At 38.1% G+C, this 20,374-nt stretch overlaps 1 protein-coding gene across 6 annotated transcripts in view; it reads left to right on the top strand.

Annotated features, from left to right (window-relative positions):
* Window positions 1-20,011, top strand: part of RNLS (renalase, FAD dependent amine oxidase) — a 290,892-nt gene extending 270,881 nt beyond the window's left edge. Inside the window, exons 7-9 of one of the 6 annotated variants that reach the window (XR_007132177.1) lie at window positions 13,979-14,130; window positions 14,731-14,808; window positions 15,990-20,011. Coding sequence is in view for 2 of the 6 variants with exons in the window: in XM_047760356.1 (XP_047616312.1) it covers window positions 13,979-14,130; window position 15,990 (153 nt within the window). In the remaining 4 variants the exon portion in view is untranslated. Of the gene's footprint in view, window positions 1-13,978; window positions 14,809-15,989 lie in introns of those variants that run through there. The other 5 variants (XR_007132179.1, XR_007132178.1, XR_007132176.1 and 2 more) reach the window with 5 other exon arrangements.
* The last annotated feature ends 363 nt before the right edge of the window (window positions 20,012-20,374 follow it).

Raw genomic sequence — 20,374 nt, 5'->3', positions numbered from 1 at the left:
ACAGTTCAATTTAAAACTGGACAAAGGACTTGAATAGACATTTCTCCAAAAAGGAAATATAGATGATCAACAGGCACATGAAAAGATGCCCAACATTATTAGTCATTAGAGAAATGGAAACTAAAACCAAATGAGATACCATTTCACCTCAACTAGGATGGCTGTAATTAAGATTTTAAAAAAAGAAAAAGAAGTGCTGGTGAGGATGTAGAGAAATTGGAATGTTCATACCTTGCTGGTGAGAATATAAACTGGTTTAGCCACTGTGGAAAACAGTTTGGCATTCCTCAATAAAAGAAACAGTATTACAAAATGACCAAGCTATTCTAATCTTAGATACATACCTAAAGAATTGAAAACATAACATTCAAATAAAACTATGCATACATATGTTCATAGCAGCATTATTCACAATAGTCAAAGGTAGAAGCAACCCAAATATCCATCAACTGATGAATGGATAAACAAAATGGTATACCCATAAATGGAATATCATTCAGCCATAAAAGCAGTGAGGTTGGTACATGCTACAGCATGGATGAAACTTGAAAACATTATGCGAAGACACCAACCATAAAGGCCTCATCTTGAATGATTCCATTTATGTAAAATGTCCAGAATAGACAAATTCACAGAGGCAGAAAGCAGATAAATGTTTGCCATGGCAATTACTAAAGCTAAATTTCATGTTATGTGTATTTCACCACTCCCCCACCCCCAAAAAAGAGATGCAGATGGCAAGCAAGCACACAAAAATATGCTGGACATCATTGTTCATTGGGGAAATGCAAATTAAAAGGACAGTGAGATACTGTGACACACCTACTAGAATGGTTCAAATCAAAATCTCCGAAGATACCAAATTCTGGTGGGAATATGAAGCAACTGGAATTCTCACATATCACTGTGGGAGTGCAGCATGGCATAGCCCCTTAGGAAAACAGTTTCACAGTTTCTTACCAAGTTAAATATACACTTACCATATGACCCAGCAATCCCACTCTTAGGAATTTGCCCAAGAGAAATGAAGCCATACATCCACATCAAAGCCTAAGTGCAAATATCCATGGCAACTTTATTAATAATAGCCCCAAACTGGAAATATCCCAAATATTAACCACCTGGTAAATGGACAGAGTATCATACATCCATAAATACAAAACTACTCTATAATTAAAATGGAACAAAGTGTTGACATTTGCAATAGCATGAGTGAATCTCAGAAGCATTATCTACATGAAAGAAGCCAAACACTTTCTGGAATAGACAAAGCTGCAGAGACAGAACACTGTTGCCAGGGGCTGTAACTGAGAGAATGGGGTAAACTACAAAGGGGCAGAAGGGAATTTGGAAGGGGGCAGCTAATGGGAACTTTTCTATATTGTTTTATAGTAGTAGTTATACAACTGTATACATTGTCCAAATTTATAGAACAGTACACATAAAAAAGGGTGAATTTTACTGTATATAAATTATACCTCAATTAAGCTGACTTTAAAAACTACTTGCTTAGAGTTCCCAGGTGGTGCAGTGGGTTAAGGATACAGTGTTGTCACTGCTGTCATGTAGGTTTGCTCTCTGGACACAGGTGCAGCCAAAACAAAAACAACAACAACAAAAAACCACTTGGTTTTTTTTTCCCTCCATTATTATCTGAGGAGCATAAGCATTGACTTTTTTTTTTTTTCCTGGTCTTTTTAAGGCTGTGCATGCAGCTTCTGGAAGTTCCCAGGCTAGGGTGAATCGGAACTGCCCCTGCTGGCCTACACCACAGCCACAGCAATGCCAGATCCAAGCCATGTCTGCAACCTACACCACAGCTCATGGCAATGCCCCCTGAGGCATTTTTAACCCAATGAGTGAGGCCAGGGGTTGAACCTGCATCCTCATGGACACTAGTTGGGCTGGTTACCACTGAGCCACAAATGGGAATTCCAAGCATTGACCCTTTTATTTTCATAGTATTAAAACCAAAGAGAAGGTTGTTTCTAGACCTGAAGACCAAAATGGCTGCAATCTTTTTGCATAAGTGCACAACCCAAACAAAAAGCTATTTTGTCTGTTCAACATGAATGAGAACCAGAAAGAAATAATGGCCATGTTTCTGGGTCATCAAGAAAGAGAAGGGCAAGGGAATGGGAGAAGGAATGAAAAAGGATTGAGTTAGTGGGAAATTAACAGCTGTTAAATAGGACAGAAGTCTTGACGAGGCTCAGTTGAGTAGGAAAGATGATTTTATCTCTAGACTCCAAATCAAAAATATTTTTGACCCTCTGTATCCTAGAAGCCCAAGTAGTTGGATACCGTGGGGCAACATTTATACTTAGATAAAAACCAAAGGATTCAATTCTGCTGAGTCACCTTGTAACTGGGAATTGGTTTCTGTATCCTCACACCTTACATGGTGCTCAGCAACTACTAGGAACACAACAAATATTTGAGAAGTTAATGAATAAATATGCTCAAACTTGCTGAAGGACAGAGCAATTTTCTATTAAATTAAAAACTAAAGGGAAATGTAATATGACTATGGTTTTTTCCATTATTAGTGCCACAGTACTAGAGAAAACAGTATCTCATTCTTTATTGTGTGCTTGTTCTGAACAAGTCCTTATCAAAATAGACTGCTCTAGTGTTTTCAGGACTTTGAAAGATAGACTAGGTCTAAAAGGATTCAGTGTAGACTTCAGCAATTGAATATACAATTTCAGCAAAGTATGTCCTTTGCAGTTCGTGCCCACTAAAGCTGCTTCATGGATCATATAATTGATTTGTGGCACATTCTGCCTGCATCTACCCAATGGTTTATTAAAATAGAATAGACAAATACCCATAAAGAGAAAAGCTCTACTGAGAATTGACCAAACCACATCACTTTCTTCACACCTAGTGTATTCCAACCAATAGTAATTTTACAGCAGCTCTTTGTGTACCAGATACAGAGCTCTGTAGCCACAAGGCTAAAATACAAGCAAACCTTTCCCTAAAGCACAACAAAGAAACAGGTTTATGAAATCACCATTAAATATAACAGAACACTGGAGAGATGAGTAGAACAGAGGCAAGATAAGATGATGCACATAACACATAAGAACCAATTAAAAATGTACCATCTCTGTAGGAAAGCACCCACGTGTTGATAAAGCTCTTCATGAACAGTAAGTCCTGTAACATAAGATAATATAGGACGGAGAGGCCTAGTGGCCTCTCAAACACCAGTGTAATATGTCTATTGTTAAACACCAGTGGCCAAAATTGGTACAATATTTTTAATGAAATAACCCCCAAAAATAGATTAAATGCTATCATCAGCACCCTGAATTTGTCATTATTATCCCAGTTCTGAATATCGCTGATCTTCAGTAATATACAGTATGTGGTTAAGAAATAATCCTTATCAATACTTTTCTTAAGGATATAACAAATATATTCCATATGTCTATGATTTCTGGCTGTGCCACAAAAATCTGCACATAGAGAATTGCTTCTTCTAAGAAAGAATTTTTAAAAGGTATAGATGTGAATTGCCTAGGTCACCCAGAAAAAAAATCTTTTTTTCCTCTGTAACATCTATAGCTTTCAAGAATGTATTTACTATCTCCAAGGGAAAAAAAAATATTTAAAGAGTTATGTAGACTACATGTATGTGTAGGTTCACTTCAGTTTAGCTATAAACTGTGGAAATATGGCCTATGTCACTATGGGCTCCATATTTTGAAATGAAGGCAAACATCTGTATATCCCGTTATACACATGCACAGACATTCACATGTATACATTCATCTAGTTCGTTTTTATACCCTTTTCAAGGTATTCTTTACAATGGCATTTTATGAGATGAGTATGAGTTATCTGGATAAAGAAACCATCTTTACTACCTATTTGAAATTCAGACCTTTTCAGATATTCCTAGTGCCTTTGCCTGGACTCTACAGAAGGTGAGCTAGAGGCAAAGAATTCAGCTTTCCAGGGAGTTCCCATCGTGGCTCAGTGGTTAACGAATCTGACTAGGAACCATGAGTTTGCGGGTTTGATCCCCGGCCTCGCTCAGTGGGTTAAAAATCTGGCGTTGCCGTGAGCTGTGGTGTAGGTCACAGACACGGCTCAGATCCCGCATTGCTGTGGCTCTGGCATAGGCTGGCAGCTATAGCTCTGATTCGACCCCTAGCCTGGGAACCTCCATATGCGGGAGTGGCCCAAGAAATGGCAAAAAAAAAAAAAAAATTTCAGTTTTCCGGAAGTGATAACATAAATGTCAATGCAAGGATCATGGGCACCAGATAGCTGTCTCCTGGACAATGAAGTTGCTCAAGAACTGGGTTAGAATGGTGAGGTGTGATGACATAGAAAGCGGTTAGTAACATGATCATTCAAAAGGAAAAAGAAAAATTCAGGGACCAAGAAACCAAGGGAAATTATTTTGAATTAATTTTTTGTTGGCCCACATGCCTGCATCCTTTGAGCAAACATTTATTCAACACAAATCATGTATAATGGAGTAATAGATGCTAGAAATACAAAAATGAATAAAACACAGCCTCCATAGCTTTCTATTCCTAAGGACTCAAAAGACTTTTAAACATCAAATATCTCTTACCAAATTGCAAGTTGGTGAATTAAGTGTAGAAAAATCAACAATATTTTATTGCCTTTTCATCAAACCCCAGAGGGACTTTAAAAAAATAAGAAAAGGAATTCCCGTCGTGGCGCAGTGGTTAAGGAATTCGACTAGGAACCATGAGGTTGAGGGTTCGGTCCCTGCCCTTGCTCAGTGGGTTAACGATCCGGCGTTGCCGTGAGCTGTGGTGTAGGTTGCAGACGCGGCTCGGATCCCGCGTTGCTGTGGCTCTGGCATAGGCCAGTGGCCACAGCTCCGATTAGACCCGTAGCCTGGGAACCTCCATATGCCGCAGGAGCAGCCCAAGAAATAGCAACAACAACAACAACAGCAAAAAAAAGACAAAAGACAAAAAAAAATAAGAAAAAAGGATGCAAACATTAAATTTTTAATTTGGCTAATAGAAAACATTTTGTACTGTTAAAAAAAGTCTATATTCAACTTTCATTTCTCAGATCTCCCTTTCCTGTATGATAGAAATTTACTGTGGGTCAACAGCAATTTTTCACTATTTGACATAACACTGAAGTCTCATCTTCGTCAGAGTGCCTGGACTAGTTCCCCACCTATAAATGTGTAAACAAACATTTCCATGGACATCAACATAAGTTATGGTCTCTCCTTCATTTATTTACATTTCTCCCTGTTTTGATAAATAGGCATATGATCGATGTTTATAATCAGTGCCTTGGGAATATGGTAAGAATGGGGAGCTATAAAAAGAGAATCAATATAAACTACATTTACCCTTGTGGTACTTGTAATATGAAGGTAGGTATTTATTCCACATTTGATTAAGTCTTTTCCCCCAATCCCCATTTTTCGCCATACCATTTATGGTTACTATCAGAAAATTTAGCTTCAGGTAAACAAAGAATGTGTTACCCCAGATTCTAGGTCTATCTAGATTAATATTTGTATAACAGAGAAGTTGTGTGCAACTTTCTGGGGAAAAGATTTTATGCCATTTTTTAAAATTACTCATCCACTCACCAAGTCCAAACTAGGGTTGTTTAGTGTTACTTGAGATTACTGATGGTTTTTCAAAGCCAACTTTTGCTGCCCCCCAACCTCCTCTTTATGGGAAAGATTCCTTAGACTGACAGAGGCTCTGCTCTGACCCACATCAAGCACCTCACCCCAGAGCAGTGGTTCCAAGCATTTTTATTTCATGGACCAGTAAAATCCCTCTAAATGTTTTGGGAACCAATATATTATTTCTATCTTCCTGGTCTGCAATTAAGAATTTAAAAAACAAAACCTAGCTACAAGAATTTAATAAAGAGAAGAACCCCCCCTCCCAAATATATAGTAAAGCTATCACCTCATAACAATTTATAAATAGAATACATTTAGCTCTATGAAAAAGCTCATACTTCTCCTTGTTTTTTCTCTTCTTACCATAGATTGACTTTGGGGAACCACTACCTTTGAGCTTTGCATAGGGGCTATAAAAGAATAAGTTAACCAAATATTCAGTTTCTGCTGTTTATGTACCATGGCATGGGTTCAGGTTTACACTGGCAGCAGAGTAGAGGAAGTGAGGAAATGTATGAATCAGCTCCATACCATCTCAGCCCTCCTAGCTATTCATATTGCCAGTGTGGTCAGTACCTCACACACACAATGGGCAGAGGAAATGCCAACAAAAAGATATTATTACTCAGAGTTTGCCCCAATTAAGTTAGTGTGCAACTAGGAGACAATAAGATTTCCATGAAATCCAGGGATGGTTTAAGGAGTCACCCTCAGACACTGTAATTTATTAAAAATCGATTTAAAAGATGTAGTATGTGTATCAAACGCACACATGGTGATTTAGACACCTCCATCTGCTGTCAAGACTCAGGCATACCCAAGTTTAAATAAAGTGACCCTTAGGAATGTAGAGTAACATAAGAAAGTAATAAAGTTACCTACAGTCTTTTATAACACCAGAGGGGTTTTTTTAATGTGAATTCTTTCAAAATGCAATTGAGAAATCGGAGATCAGTAGTACAACAGGGGAATCGTATTGGTTTCATACATGTTTGTGTTTTCTCACAAGCAAACAGGAATCCTTAGCAAATATGAAACTCTTAAGAAAAAAACTAAAATCTCCAGAGATATCTTCCTTTAGTGCAAATAGTGGCTGCTGCCACAGCTTTAAGAACTGCTGGGTTTTCCACCATGTTAGGCTCTTCAGCAGAAGTTCAAGTGCTGATGAAAAAAACCACAAAGACACTTCTCCTTTGGTAAAATGATGGGCTTATGAAGAAGGCTATATCCTGGATATTTTTAATTTTTATCAAATTGGTCTCCTTTAGAAACAAATTCCCCCTAGGACCTACCTCTTAAAAAAGGAAGCATTAGCCCCAGAGTTTAGGCTGCAAGGATGTTGCCAGATTCAGAGGCTGGGAGAATGTTAATCTTGCTAATCACTAACAGCATCATTTTTGTTACTGCTTTCAAAATTCTTTCAGTTTTGAGCTCTCTGCACCAGCTCTATTTTCCCACAAGCCCTAATACTTGTAATGCATGGCTTTGTAGAACTACAGGTATAACCAAAATATCTGTACTTTATTTGTACACGGCAGTCAGAGCTCCAGTGTGACCCATGGAAGGGCAGTGGTCTGGAAGGAGGTTACTAGTAGGTTATTAGAAGGAATTGGAATTGAGCTTCCAGTGTCATTAAAGGAAATGGCTCCCAATGTGATCCTAATTCTTGGCATTGAAATAGCTCTGCTTTGAACAAAGGCATTGCATCAGACTACCCTGACTAAATGGGAAAAGAAGACAAGAAAACAGTAAAGAATATTTAATTCCCTTTTTCTAATTACGTGTTTGCTCTGCAGTCTTTTTAATCCAAAATTGATATATAGGATTCCTCTCGAGTGCCAACTCCAATTGACAGTTAGTGGCTGCCTAAAGCATTGAAGTGAGAAGGATGCTGAGGCCACTTCTGGGCTCAGTGGAAAAGAATGCCACAATTGATTAGTGATGTCTGTCAGAAGTTGCTGCACATGTGTCACCCTTATAATCTATGATAGAGTTGAGGAAATTTGCCTACTAAGATGAATGGTCTGGGAAGACAACCAGATTCGGTTCTGGAATCGGTACATTTACCTTTGTAAATGAACAAATCGATTCTGTGATAACCAGTCTATCTCTGTCAGTTTCACCTGAGGCTGCTCATTTGGGTGAAATGAGCAAATGGAGGGTTTTAAACAAGCCATGCTGAAGACCTTGGAAATCCTGACACCAAGATGCTGCGTGCCCGAAAAGGTCCTGCCTAATGGATCCTGCCTCTCAGTGTCTTTGCACTTGTTATGCATTTACTAACTACTTGGTTTTCACCATACTTCTCCTCTTACTGTATTAAATATTTGCTGTATTTCATCAATTGAAGATACAGTCAATTCAGTATGTACCAGGAGACATTCAGAATGTGGTCTTGGTGATTTTTAGTGGTCTAACAGTGGAATCACCACTGCATTCCCTTGATATTTAAATTAACAAATGTTTAAGGACCATTTGAGAAAACAGTCTGAGCCTTGGTTGCTGCCAAAAACCTTTCCTTCCCACTAAGGAGAAAGTGCATAATCAGAACATGAAGAATAGGTGTCAGTGTCTTGGGGGAAAACCCAAGAGAGAACAATTCAGTGGTGAGCGCTTATAAGAAAGGCTGCATTGCCAGTGCTCAAGGCAGCAGAGAACAGACTGTGTGGAGAAGGCCATGGACACGAACACTCTGAGTGAAAGAGTGCTGCACAGAAGTCAAACTCGGAATGTGAGGCCAACCTATCTATTCCTCTTTTATTTCCTTTTTATGTTTACAAAAGATCTTCCTATAGATAAGTCTAAAAGAGCTTCTCTAGTAACTCTAAAAGCTTTATGTCATGCTGACACATAAAATATTGGTGCCTCTTCCAATTGATAGTACCTTGGATTCAATGAAATGTGATAAAATTTATATCCATACCAGCCCCAGCAAGAACCTGATTGTCCATAGGTTGTCTAAGTTCTCTCATATTCTCTCAAACACTTCTAGGTTTAGACCTTAATTCTTGCCTATCTCACTTGAACATGACCTAGTGCCATATTTCAGAAAGGCTGTTTTTAGGTAACCAAATCATGGTCTAGACGGCCAGGTAGAACTGGTTACCATAAAATACAGCCACTCTGTAGGCCAAACCAATGAGATTATTCTATGGATATATGTCTGACAACCTAAGGACAAGCTTGAGCTGTCAACATAGGTTTGGAAAAAAGAAGGCACATTGTCATGTGTGTCCCTGAATTCTTTTGCTAACTTACAACTAAGATTTTGTGGAAATACCCATTAGCCTACTTGTCTGCCTTCCTCTTTTATTTATTTATTTATTTATTTATTTATTTATTTATTTATTTATTTATTGTCTTTTGTCCTTTTTAGGGCCGCACCTGCGGCATGTGAAGGTTCACAGGCTAGGGGTCTAATCGGAGCTGTTGCTGCCGGCCTATGCCAGAGTCACAGCAATGCCAGATCCGAGCCGCGTCTGCGACCTACACCACAGCTCACGGCAATGCCGGATCCCCAACCCACTGAGCAAGGCCAGGGATCAAACCCGCAACCTCATGGTTCCTAGTTGGATTTGTTTCTGCTGTGCCACGATGGGAACTCCCCTCCCTCTTTCTTTTAAAATAAAAATTTTATCTTTAATTTTATTCTCATGCTAAATGGACTTTTCGTGTGTGAATTTTCGTAATTAATAATCATGATAAAAAGAAACTGTTAGGTTAAATCATATAAAAATTGACAGTATTTTACCATTTCTAACCTACAGAATCAATGACTTTATGTAGCTTAGTTTAATATATGACATATGTATTCACATACAGCAGTTTACAGAGCTATTTATCATTACCAAGAGCCTTCTAAATATAATAGCTTCTCCATTTGAGTTTCTGCCAGCTCTGGGGGAGCCTCTGAATAACACTTTTTGTGTAACTGGTTCCCTATGATGGCCTTCATTTGGTCAACTCTGTGTACAATATTCTCTCTTTTTTAAAAACTCAAACATTTATTGCATACTTAATATGAGTTCAGCATCATTTCAGCCTTGGATACAAAGATTAGTACCTCACAGTCCCCACTTTTAGGAGTGTGTAATCTAGGAAGGGAGATAAGCATGGACATAATTACAGTGCAAAATAGCAAGTAACATAATAGATATAAATAACATGCTGAAAATGCACTTACCCTGACTGGCAGAGCAAGAAGATCTCTGAGCAGGTGACATTTGTGCTAGTTCTTGAAGGATGAGCAATTTACCTGGCAGAAAAAAAAGAGAACAATACAACATCACCTTGCAGAATGACTGGTCAAAGTCACAGAAGCACAGCAAAGAAGGATGTGCTTGAAGAACCTTAGTTTGAATGTAGATAAGACATCTGGCAAAACTGAGAGAAACAGCAAGAGGAGAGGCTTTGGATGGAGGTAAGATTCTGCTTATGAAGGGCCTTGGATGTGGAGCTGAGGAGTTTGCATTTCCTTTTGCAGGTGGAGAGGAGTCACAAAACACACATGGGTTTAAATAGCTTAGGTGTAAAACTGCTTTTTCTGCCTTGAATTAATACATCCAGTACAGTCATCGCCTAAGTGTATAGAAACATTACGTTAGTGACCCTAGAGCATCGGCTTCTGCAGTGTGAGTTCTTTCTGACCTACCCTGGCACACATGTGAGCCCAAGCATCCTGGATTTCCAAGGGGTTGTTTGAGCCCTGACATCTCTCTTAAACATAGTCATTGAGCTGTGGTTCTTCACTGTGGCTGGAAGCATAGCCAAAGGCTGCATTATTGTGAGAGATTGTGGCTTTGACAATTATGTGCTTCTCCACTGCAAGGCTCTCTGCTTCGCATGGGTGAAGGAGCTTGCCAACACACCCTTCATGTTTTCATATTTTCCTCATTGGGTAATTGCAAAATGAGCGAATCCACCTAAATGCAGCAAGATTGATTTCATACAAACTGCAGACTGGCTAATCAGTGGCCCAGTTTTCCAGCCATGTGATCTGGCATCTGGCATTTACCACTCATCAAATGAAATTACACAGCACCGATAAATTACCAGATCACCCTTGGGCAGAACTTTTTCCCTTAAGCTACCTCCTGCTTAACACTTGTGTAATGTTTAATCATACCAGGGTTTATCTATATAGGGATGTCAGCTGGACTGTATCAAACTTTGCTACAAATGGAGATTTATATATGTGGGTATGTATAAATTATACACAGAAACACGTGTATGTGTGTGTATGTGTGTGTGTGTATGAACACATATAAATGAAAGTGAATTGTCCCATTTATGTGTTGTTTTTCAGATTACTGTCAGACACTTTTGTTTTGTTTTGCTTAAGTCTTTATGGAAATGTTTCTGAAGGGGTTGGGAGGGTGAGTTCTGGACTTCTGGAATTCTTCTCTGTTTGAATGTTTCTTCACCTCCTAGCTTTTTGTCCTTGGGCAAGTAACGGTCTTTCTGAATCTCAACTTTCTCTCTATAAAATGAGAATAGTAGTAACTACCTCATAGGTGCGGTATGAATTAATCGGGGTGTGCATGTAAAGCGTTTGGTATGCAATGAACATTCAATAAATGCCAACAATTAATATTTGTGCATGTTAGAATGGGTTCTTGAATTTGGAGTCGATCATCATGAGCATTAATGATTGCAGGAAAACATAGCTGGCACCCTCAGGGACTATTGAGAGCCACAAAGTTATTTGCCCTCTACTAAGTGACCCCAGACTGCCAGGCTTTTCCCTAGCCCTGTCTGGTTTTTGAATGTTTCTACAGCATCCCTTGATTTCAGGCTATTAGTTGTCACATTCTAAAATCACTAATAAAGAGGGACCTAGCAGTTTTCTTCCTCCCTTAGTGTTTCACTGACAAATCAAATCATCCAACTTGTTAAAATTCCATCTAAGGGAGGAGATTAAAAGCTTTGATTGAACACCCAAGTCTGTGCTTCAGTGTTTGCACTGCATGCTATCTGTTTCAGTCACTCAAAAATCTTTTCTGCCTATTTCGAGATTATCAGCTATGGAAAGACAAATAGTGCAAGATCTCACTTACATGTGGAATCGAAAATAGTCAAATGCATAGAGTAAAATGGTGATTGCCAGGGGCTGGTGGGAGGGGAAATAAGGGGATGTTGGTCAAAGGATGCAAAGTTTCTGTTATGTATAATAAGTCAATTATAGGATCTAATGTATAACAACATCACTATATTTAATAATGTTATATTCTTGAAATTTGCTAAGAAAGCAGATCTTATTGATTACCTTGATTATGGTGATTATTTTGTAATGTATGCATATGTCAAAACATCAAGTTGTACATCTTAGACATATACAATTTTTATTTGTCCATTATACTTCAGTAAACCTGGAGCAAAAAGAAATTACGATTCAACACCACAAATGAACCTTTCCACAGAAAAGAAAATCATGGACTTGGAGAATAGACTTGTGGTTGCCCGGGGGTGGGGGAGGGAGTGGGAAGGATTGGGAGCTTGAGGTTAACGGATGTAAACTATTGCTTTTGGAATGAATTGACAATGAGATCCTGCTATGTAGCACTGAGAACTATGTCTAGATACTTACAATGCAGCACAACAATGGGAGAAAAAATAATGTGTACATGTATGTGTAACTGGGTCCCCATGCTGTACAGTGGGGAAAAAAAAGTGTGTTGGGGAAAATAACAATAAAAAATCAATTAAAAAACCCCAAAAACAAACAAACAAAACAATTAAACTGTGACTCACATTTCTTACAGATTATCTGCTATGTGTAAGAGAGATGATATTGCTATCCAGTGACCTCCAGAAAAGTGAGAGGATACTCTTAACATTGTACATTTGCATCTAAGTGACCCAGGTCTTTAAAGGTCCATATCTTTAGCAATTCAAAAAGGAAATAATTGTACTGCTTCTTTTCTTAAATCAAAATATGACATATAAATAAACATATCTATGCAAAGTTTTTCTGATTTAAAAAATTATAAAAGCATTTACTAATTCAGCCTTTCAAGAGCCAAAATCTCAGCTCCCTGATCCAAGTAGCATTTATTATATTTCTTTACTTTTTTAGTGCGATTTTTTTAAACAAGCAAATCCTCATAGGCCTTATTCTATTACTCTTCATGAAAACACTGTATGAGAGAGACCAGAACTGCCACGTTGTAGTCAATATGAATGGCACCCCTTGGAAGTTGTGCAGGAAAATGGTACCGAGTGAGATTACCTTTATAATAGGTTTGTGTAATTTGGTTTTTTAGGGAGTTTTTGGTTCTTCAGTAGCCAGTGTCTAAGATAAATTCATTCACCTCCTACTCATTTCCCTTGCTGTGAGTGCTCATTAGCAACATGCATTCTAATTTTGAGAATAATTTTTCCAGGAAATAACTGCTATACTTTTTCCATCATTTCAAATATTATAAGCCTGGTTCAACAAAATAAAATAAATCCCAGACTTCAGCTGATTCTCCCTGCTTTTGGTTCATATATTTCACAGACTTTACTTATAAATTTTGTATTTTAAAAATCTGCAACACTCTATTCCTTTTATCTTTCCTCTCAACCATGTCCCTTCCTTCAGTCAATCCCTCCCCCAACACACACACACACACACACACACACACACACACACACACACACACACACTCCTAAACAGTGCCCATAGGCTGTGGGTACTTATATATGCTGCTCCTTCTCTTTGGAAAGCCCCATATCCTTTTCCTCCACCAGCAAACTTTTATGCGTCCATCAAAACTCAAGTGAAATGACCAGTGCTGCCTGCCCCTTTGAAACTTTCTCTCTCTGGGTGCTGGCTTTCTCTCATGTGTGTACTTTGTCCTTCATCCTGACTTAGGCCTTAGACACTTATGTGCCAGCAGTCCAGCTTAACTGAAAACTCCTTAAGGATATGACCCTTAAATCTCTTTAGTATCCACCTTGTCTGGCACATAGCAGGTTCTCAATAATTGGTAAATGATTTCATGAATTTCATTTTCCCCAATGAAAAAATGCACTTTACTTTCAGCTAATTTAGCAGTTTAGGACCTAATAATTTTGAAGTTCAATACACCTCTGATTATTTTATCAAATAACTGAAAATTTAAACATTTAAGAATATCAGTGTAAACATTTGGGCGAGGGGAAGAATTTAGGGATCTTGGCTTTGTTTTCCATTGCTGGTTGTCAAACATCTTGATTTCGTTGTCAAACATCTTGATTTCGCCAGGTAGAGAAATGTTCCCCAAGTAGGCATTGACATGACTGCACAACAAGCACAGAATGTTGATTCTAATTCTTTTTTAAATTGTTTAACATTTTCAGGTTACGAATGCTGCGGCCAACTTTCCTGGTCAAATGACCCTCCACCTCAAACCTCTTCTTGTGTGTGGAGGGGATGCATTTACTCAGTCCAACTTTGATGGCTGTGTCACTTCTGCCCTTTGTGTTCTGGAAGCTTTAAAGAATCATATTTAGTATGTGGATTCTTATTCTTAACATGTATTTTGGGTTTTTATTTTCAGTTTTCTGTTATTATTTTGTTTTCTATTTTGTTGAGAAAAATTATTGGAAAATTGTTCTTTATTTATTGTTATTTTTCATATGGGGTATAAAATCAATTTTATAATTTCAATAGTTACTACTCATGCTAGAACAAAAATTCCTTGTACTTTATGCTTTTCTCCACTTTTCTGAATTGCTGTGACTACTCCTTGCTGGAGGCAAAGCAATGCTTGAGGATAGCAAATGACTCTCCCCCCAGATAATTTCCAATCAAAGTAAGAGTTCATGTTCAAAAACCTTTCTTATCCTTTTGAAAATCTGAACCCCAAATAAAGAGTAATCATTATCAAGACCCCATAAATCTTCACATATGTCCTTGATTCAGTGTTTTTGCAAATTGCTGAACTACAAGATTCCTCCAAACTGTGGGTAACAGAGTGTAATTTTTGTTTCTCATTTCTCTTCCAAGTTATTAAATGATCCTGAATTGTAGGTCACATATGTCATCATCTCTAAGAATGCAGTTTGGAGGGCAACTTGACTGACAAAGAAATGTCTTTTTACATTTTCAGAAAATAACAAGATTCAACTTGACTTCCAAGTCACACAGTACTTTTTAACCTTAAAAGAATCCAGTCTTAATATAAAAGGTAAAAATTAAATAGAAACAGATATTATATTGATCTTAACTTATGCTATCTCCTATGGATAGTGCTGTTACTTTTATGACCTCTCTAGTATGTGCTGTGGCATTTAGACTGTGTCAAGTTAAATGAATTTAATACAAAAAAGCTTACTGAACCAGAAAATAGATGCACTTAAAATAGTTCAATATTTGCCAACTTAGTGGTTCAGCATATCACCCACATGCTTCAGTGACAACCCCATGACTTACTGGCTGGAAAGAAATTGATTCCCAGCCTTCCAAACAAGCTACCTGTTGCTAATTTGGAAGGTAACATGGTGAGTTCTGTTTTGTCATTTTGGAAGGAAAAACATTGTTGCAGCCTCTCAAACTAAAAAAAGTTCAACAAAAGACTCCTTATAGAATTTAAAATCTCACCCTCACATGCTCATTGTCAAGCATACACATACACAGGCATGAGCAGAATTTGTTTACATATCTACAAAGTAGGTTTTGTGATTTGATAAAATGTTATTCTCTGTGTCCTATTAGGCAGTCAATTGATCAAAAACTGAAATGCCCACATGTGGTTAATGTCACTTATTTTTAAAAGCATGGAAAGGAAAAGGGAAATTAATGCTGTCTCTAGTATAATGTGATGAAAAACACTGATATTTCTTTCATCATTTTGGCCTATATTTGATTATCATTTGTTTTTATTTTGGTTATACTCTTAAAATATGGTAGAAAAATATGTTCGAATATACTAGCTAACTATTTTGTTTTTAACTAATATAATTTTGGAGCCATTTGACTGAAAGCATCCTGAAGCTTTAAAAAAAATGTTATATTTGTCTCATGAGTGTATATACTCCAAAGAGAGAAACAAATGGTTTATGAAGGTGGGATGGGTTACTTAGAGAAAGTATTCTAAACCATTACTGATGACTTTTAATACCTATTCATTCGAAGTGTGTTTCTCTAATAATTGTGCATCTACTTGGAAAAGACTGTCAATTTGAGACAAGACTCAACCCTGTTCAGTTTGTAAATCATTGTTTCTTTGCTATTTTAATCATTTTGAAAACTCATTTTACATTTAGCTCCATCTTTGATAGGAACAGATCAATTCCCTGGTGCTCAAAAAAGGAAAGAAAATGGATCAAAAGCTGTGTTGTCTATTTTCATTTACCTCTTCCTCTTTAGAAATTGAAATGGATATGGGACTGTCTCATGCTGGAAACCATCCCAGAGGACCACGAGACCCAGATGTCCAGGAGGCCCTAAAAGACCCAGGGTGAAGGTATCCAACTCCCCTGGGAAATAGGGGTCAGTACCTTTTGGAACAGTTGCCAAGGTGTATGTATGTCAGCCCCACAGTACTACACAGTACCCCAATATTGCCCAATAAGAACTTTTATTAAATCAAGCCAGCCAAGGAAATCAGTTCTGTTTTGAAAGGAGCATATTTAAGTGAGAAATGGCTTGAGCAGTGGGGTGATTTAATACTTGTTAGCTGATAAATACAGCCTTTGCTGGAATAAAACTTTATGATGCAGTGTTGAAAAGCTTAATTACTAAACTGTCTATGCACGTCTTGCTCAGGCAGCAAGGGTGACAAATTATAGCAGTGGAATAGTATTTTTCACCTTTGGCGTTTCTGAAGGGGAAAAGTATGTCTAAAAACATCGAGAAAGCAGTAATAATCCCAGACCAGATATTACTGAGGGAAAAAAAGACAACACTTCATTGAGTCACCAAGCCTTCTGTGCAAAATGCCATCATCCCCACCCCTCCTCCTACTCACTACCTTGTTAAGTAAAAAGAAGGTCAATTTTACATTTATCTGGTATTTTATACTCATCCAAGTATGTGTGTGTGTGTGTGTGTGTGTGTGTGTTTACGCTTTCCATCCTCTTAACACTCTTGTGAAATACACAGAGCAGAGAATGCTTATTCACATTTGACAAATGAAGAAACTGAGGCACAGAGATTGGCCAACCAAGGTCACATAATCAAATGAAAGACAAGAACCCAGGCCTGCCATGACCCATTTCTATTTACGTGGCACCATGCTGCTGCCAGATGAACATGATAATTAAGGCTGAACTGAAATGACTGTTGGAGGTACAGTCAGCGCCATGTGGTCCTCTTATTGATGTTTCATTTCAGAGAGCTAACACTAATCCTGATGTGATATATACTGAAGTCTAGTATGGAATAAAGTCTTCGTAAGTACTGGCTAAATAATTTATATTCCTGTTATTTTCATTTGCTGGTTTATTTCCTTCTTTGGGGGGCACTTGCTGTGAGAAATGGCTGCATCCTAATGACACTGAATTTCAACCCAGCAGTAGCTGGTTAACAAACAGGCTCTGTTTGCACTCAGCCTTGCTTCCGTATTCTGCTTTGTCTCTCCATTCCCTTTGTTTAATGCTCCACTCCTCTATCAGTTTCTACCATTTCTTTCTCCCCTCCTATTTTTTCCTCCCCCTTCTTATTGTGTGTCGAATTCTCTGTTGTCAGAAATCTGGAATATAAATGCAATCACATTATGATTCATACTATTTATAATTTTTTGTTTCAATATATCTTTTTTTCTAAATTTAAAGTAGTCAATGCTGCTTTTTATTCAAGTTGATTGGGTGATCATTATTTTGATATTTCAGAAGTAATGCAAGAATTCAAACCTGTAGCTTTCAGGGATCTCAGTGCTAATAACCCCAAAAAATATGCAAATCATGGTACCAGGCTCTGTGGTAGACAGGATGGAACATAATTAGCCATCTCTACCTAAAGATGCTAGTTAGAGGAAGACAAGTCCCATAGAGTGGGAGGCAGGGTAAAGGCACACAGTGTAATCACAGACAGTAAATAAGATGCTCTATCATGAAGATGGGAATCCTAAGAGAAAGAACCATGTTTCTTTGAGAGAGAAGGTCTCCAAACAGAAGCAGAGGTCCATCAGGAAAACACTGACAACATCCCTCCCCTCCACACCATAGCTGGGCAGACCTGGCTGACTCCAGGAATCCAAATTGGTATCAGAGTGGGTAGGATGAGTGAGTGCTTTCTGTGGAGAAGCTCAGTGCAACACAGCATGTGGTATCTGGGAAAAGGAAAAAGCCTCTGCAAACTTCAAACTGCAGGATTGAGCGGCTGTCATCCAATCTAAGAATGTCCTTGTGTTTCGGTCAGTATCATCTGGCCAGGTAACCCAGGGAAGGTTGAAATGGTACTGTGCCCTGTTTTCTTTGCAATAGACAGTAACTATAGTCCACTTAAGAGTTCATAGCAGAATCCATCAAATGAGCCTCCTAAGGAGAAAGAGTTTCTAAGAGCATTTTAGTTTGGAAGGCACGTAAAATCATAGAATCCTGGAATGTCTAGGTTTAGAGGGGCTTGAAGACCATTTAGACCAATTATTACACATCTTGGATTTTGAACCTACTTGAGAAGCTGTGGAAAGCTATAAGATCTTCTCCTAACAGCAAAACAAAAATAATGATGCATGCATGTAAAATTTGCATACCATTTTAAAGCCTGCTGACTAGCTGCCTGTTTTTGTAAATAAAGTTTTATTGGAACATAGGCTTGCCCACTTGTTTGGGTATCATCTGTGGCTGTTTTTGCACAATAGTAGTATGAGTGTTTACAACAAATACCATATAGCCTACAAAGCCTACTATCTGTAATTGCTTGCAGTTCCCTGGTAGCCTGTCAGTTATGGATTTGGCATTGTAACTGCTGTGGCTCAAGTTCGATCTCAGCCCATGAATTTCCACATGCCATCAGCTTGGCCAAAAAAAAAAAAGCAAAAAATTGCCGACTCTTGTTTTAGAGGGTTACAAACCCTTCAAAATCTATTTTAAATATTCAGGGGTCTATGGACCCAAGATCAATGACCTCTAAATCTCCATCCTATTGCTTTATGTAAATGTAGATTTATCTTAGATCCCTTGTTTCTTGATCTTTTGCCCCATTGTAAATCCTTTAAGGTGGGCATTACTGCTTTGCAGTTAACAACATCTTCTGGAGTTAAATAGATCTGTGTTTTAATTCTGTGTTTTGCTCCTCATTGTGTGGCCTTGCAGTAAAACAACCTCAAAGCCTCCTTCATCATTGAAAAATGAGTTAATAGTAGGTAGCTACTTCAAAGATTGTTGTGAGGCTTCAGTAAACATAAAACCATAATATAATGCTGGACACATAGTAAGTGCTTAATAAATGATAGCAACGATGGTGATGATAATGAAGGAAAGGAAGAAGGATAGGAAGAAAAGTATAAGCAGATCCTTCTGGTGTCAGTGAGGTCCCTGTGAAGGCCAGTTTCTTCTGCATTTACATAGGACACTTAGGAGAGTTATGTTAAGGAGAGTCTTTCATTGATTAAATCATGGTGGAATTCAGGAGGTTGAAAACTTTAGGTTTCTTCAAAACATTCATAAAACAATAGTAGAGTGTACCTAAGACTAGCAGCGGGACACTTTCTCTTTTCCTGTTGTTGATGAGTTGTGCTTGGGAAAATGGGAGTTTGCTCTAAAGCGGTCCTTGGAAAGAAACCAGGATAGGTCATTCTGAGGCTGATGTAAAATAGAAGCATTCTCTGCAACAAACGGTGTCTTCTCCTTGGCAAGTGTGTCTGCTGAATGCAAAGAATTGCATGCTTGGATTGAATCGTGCTAAAGATTATTTACTTAATCTCTGAAATGCTGTGAAAACTGGGAGTGAGTTATTTCACATTCTTAACATGTTTGGCTAAGTCTGCAGATTCATTTCCTGTCCCTGGCCTTCATTTTAAAAAGCTCAACCCCTGGTAAGTTCTATGATATCCTAAACCCACCACTTTCTAGATATATAATCTAGAATCCAGTTTCTTATGCCTCTGAGCCTCAGAAGCTTCAGCTATAAAATGGGGAATACTAATTATACCTACCTTAGGGTTGTTCTGAGTGTTATAGAATTTAATATATAAAGTGTTTAGCATTGTTCTCTGCATATAGAAAATAATAAATGTGAGCGGTTATTATTAATATTATTCTTAGTGAGATATGACTTAGGAAAATCATTCCTCTCATAGCCATCACCCCATCTAAAGGTAGCTTTAAAACTAGCTACGGAGCCAGTTCACTACTTATAAAACTCATAAGGGACTGTGTTCACATGCCACAATAAGTTTGGCCTCATTTATTTTTATCTTTTTATTTTCGTTTTTGTCTTTTGTCTTTTTAGGGCCACACCCATGGCATGTGGAGGTTCCCAGGCTAGGGGTCAAATCAAAGCTGTAGTTGCCATAGCCATAGCAACAATGGATCCCAGCCATGTCTGCGACCTACACCACAGTTCACGGCAAAACATCGGATCCTTAACCCACTGAGGGAGGCCAGGGATCAAACCTGCATCCTCATGGACACTAGTCATGTTCATTAACCACTGAACCATAACGGAAACTCCAAGTTTGACTTCATTTAGAGTCATTTTTCCTTCGAAATTCTTATTGACTCTTGAGTGAGTGAATGAATAAATGCTTTATGGTTTATTCATGTGCTCCTTGGCGTACCTTGTACAGCACCCTGTTTTTCCCCAGCCAA

Source organism: Phacochoerus africanus, chromosome 15 (assembly GCF_016906955.1).
Source record: "Phacochoerus africanus isolate WHEZ1 chromosome 15, ROS_Pafr_v1, whole genome shotgun sequence".
Taxonomy (NCBI): Eukaryota; Metazoa; Chordata; class Mammalia; order Artiodactyla; family Suidae; genus Phacochoerus; species Phacochoerus africanus.
The sequence above is the reverse complement of the archived record's forward strand: the minus strand, read 5'-3'. Positions and strand labels throughout refer to the sequence as shown.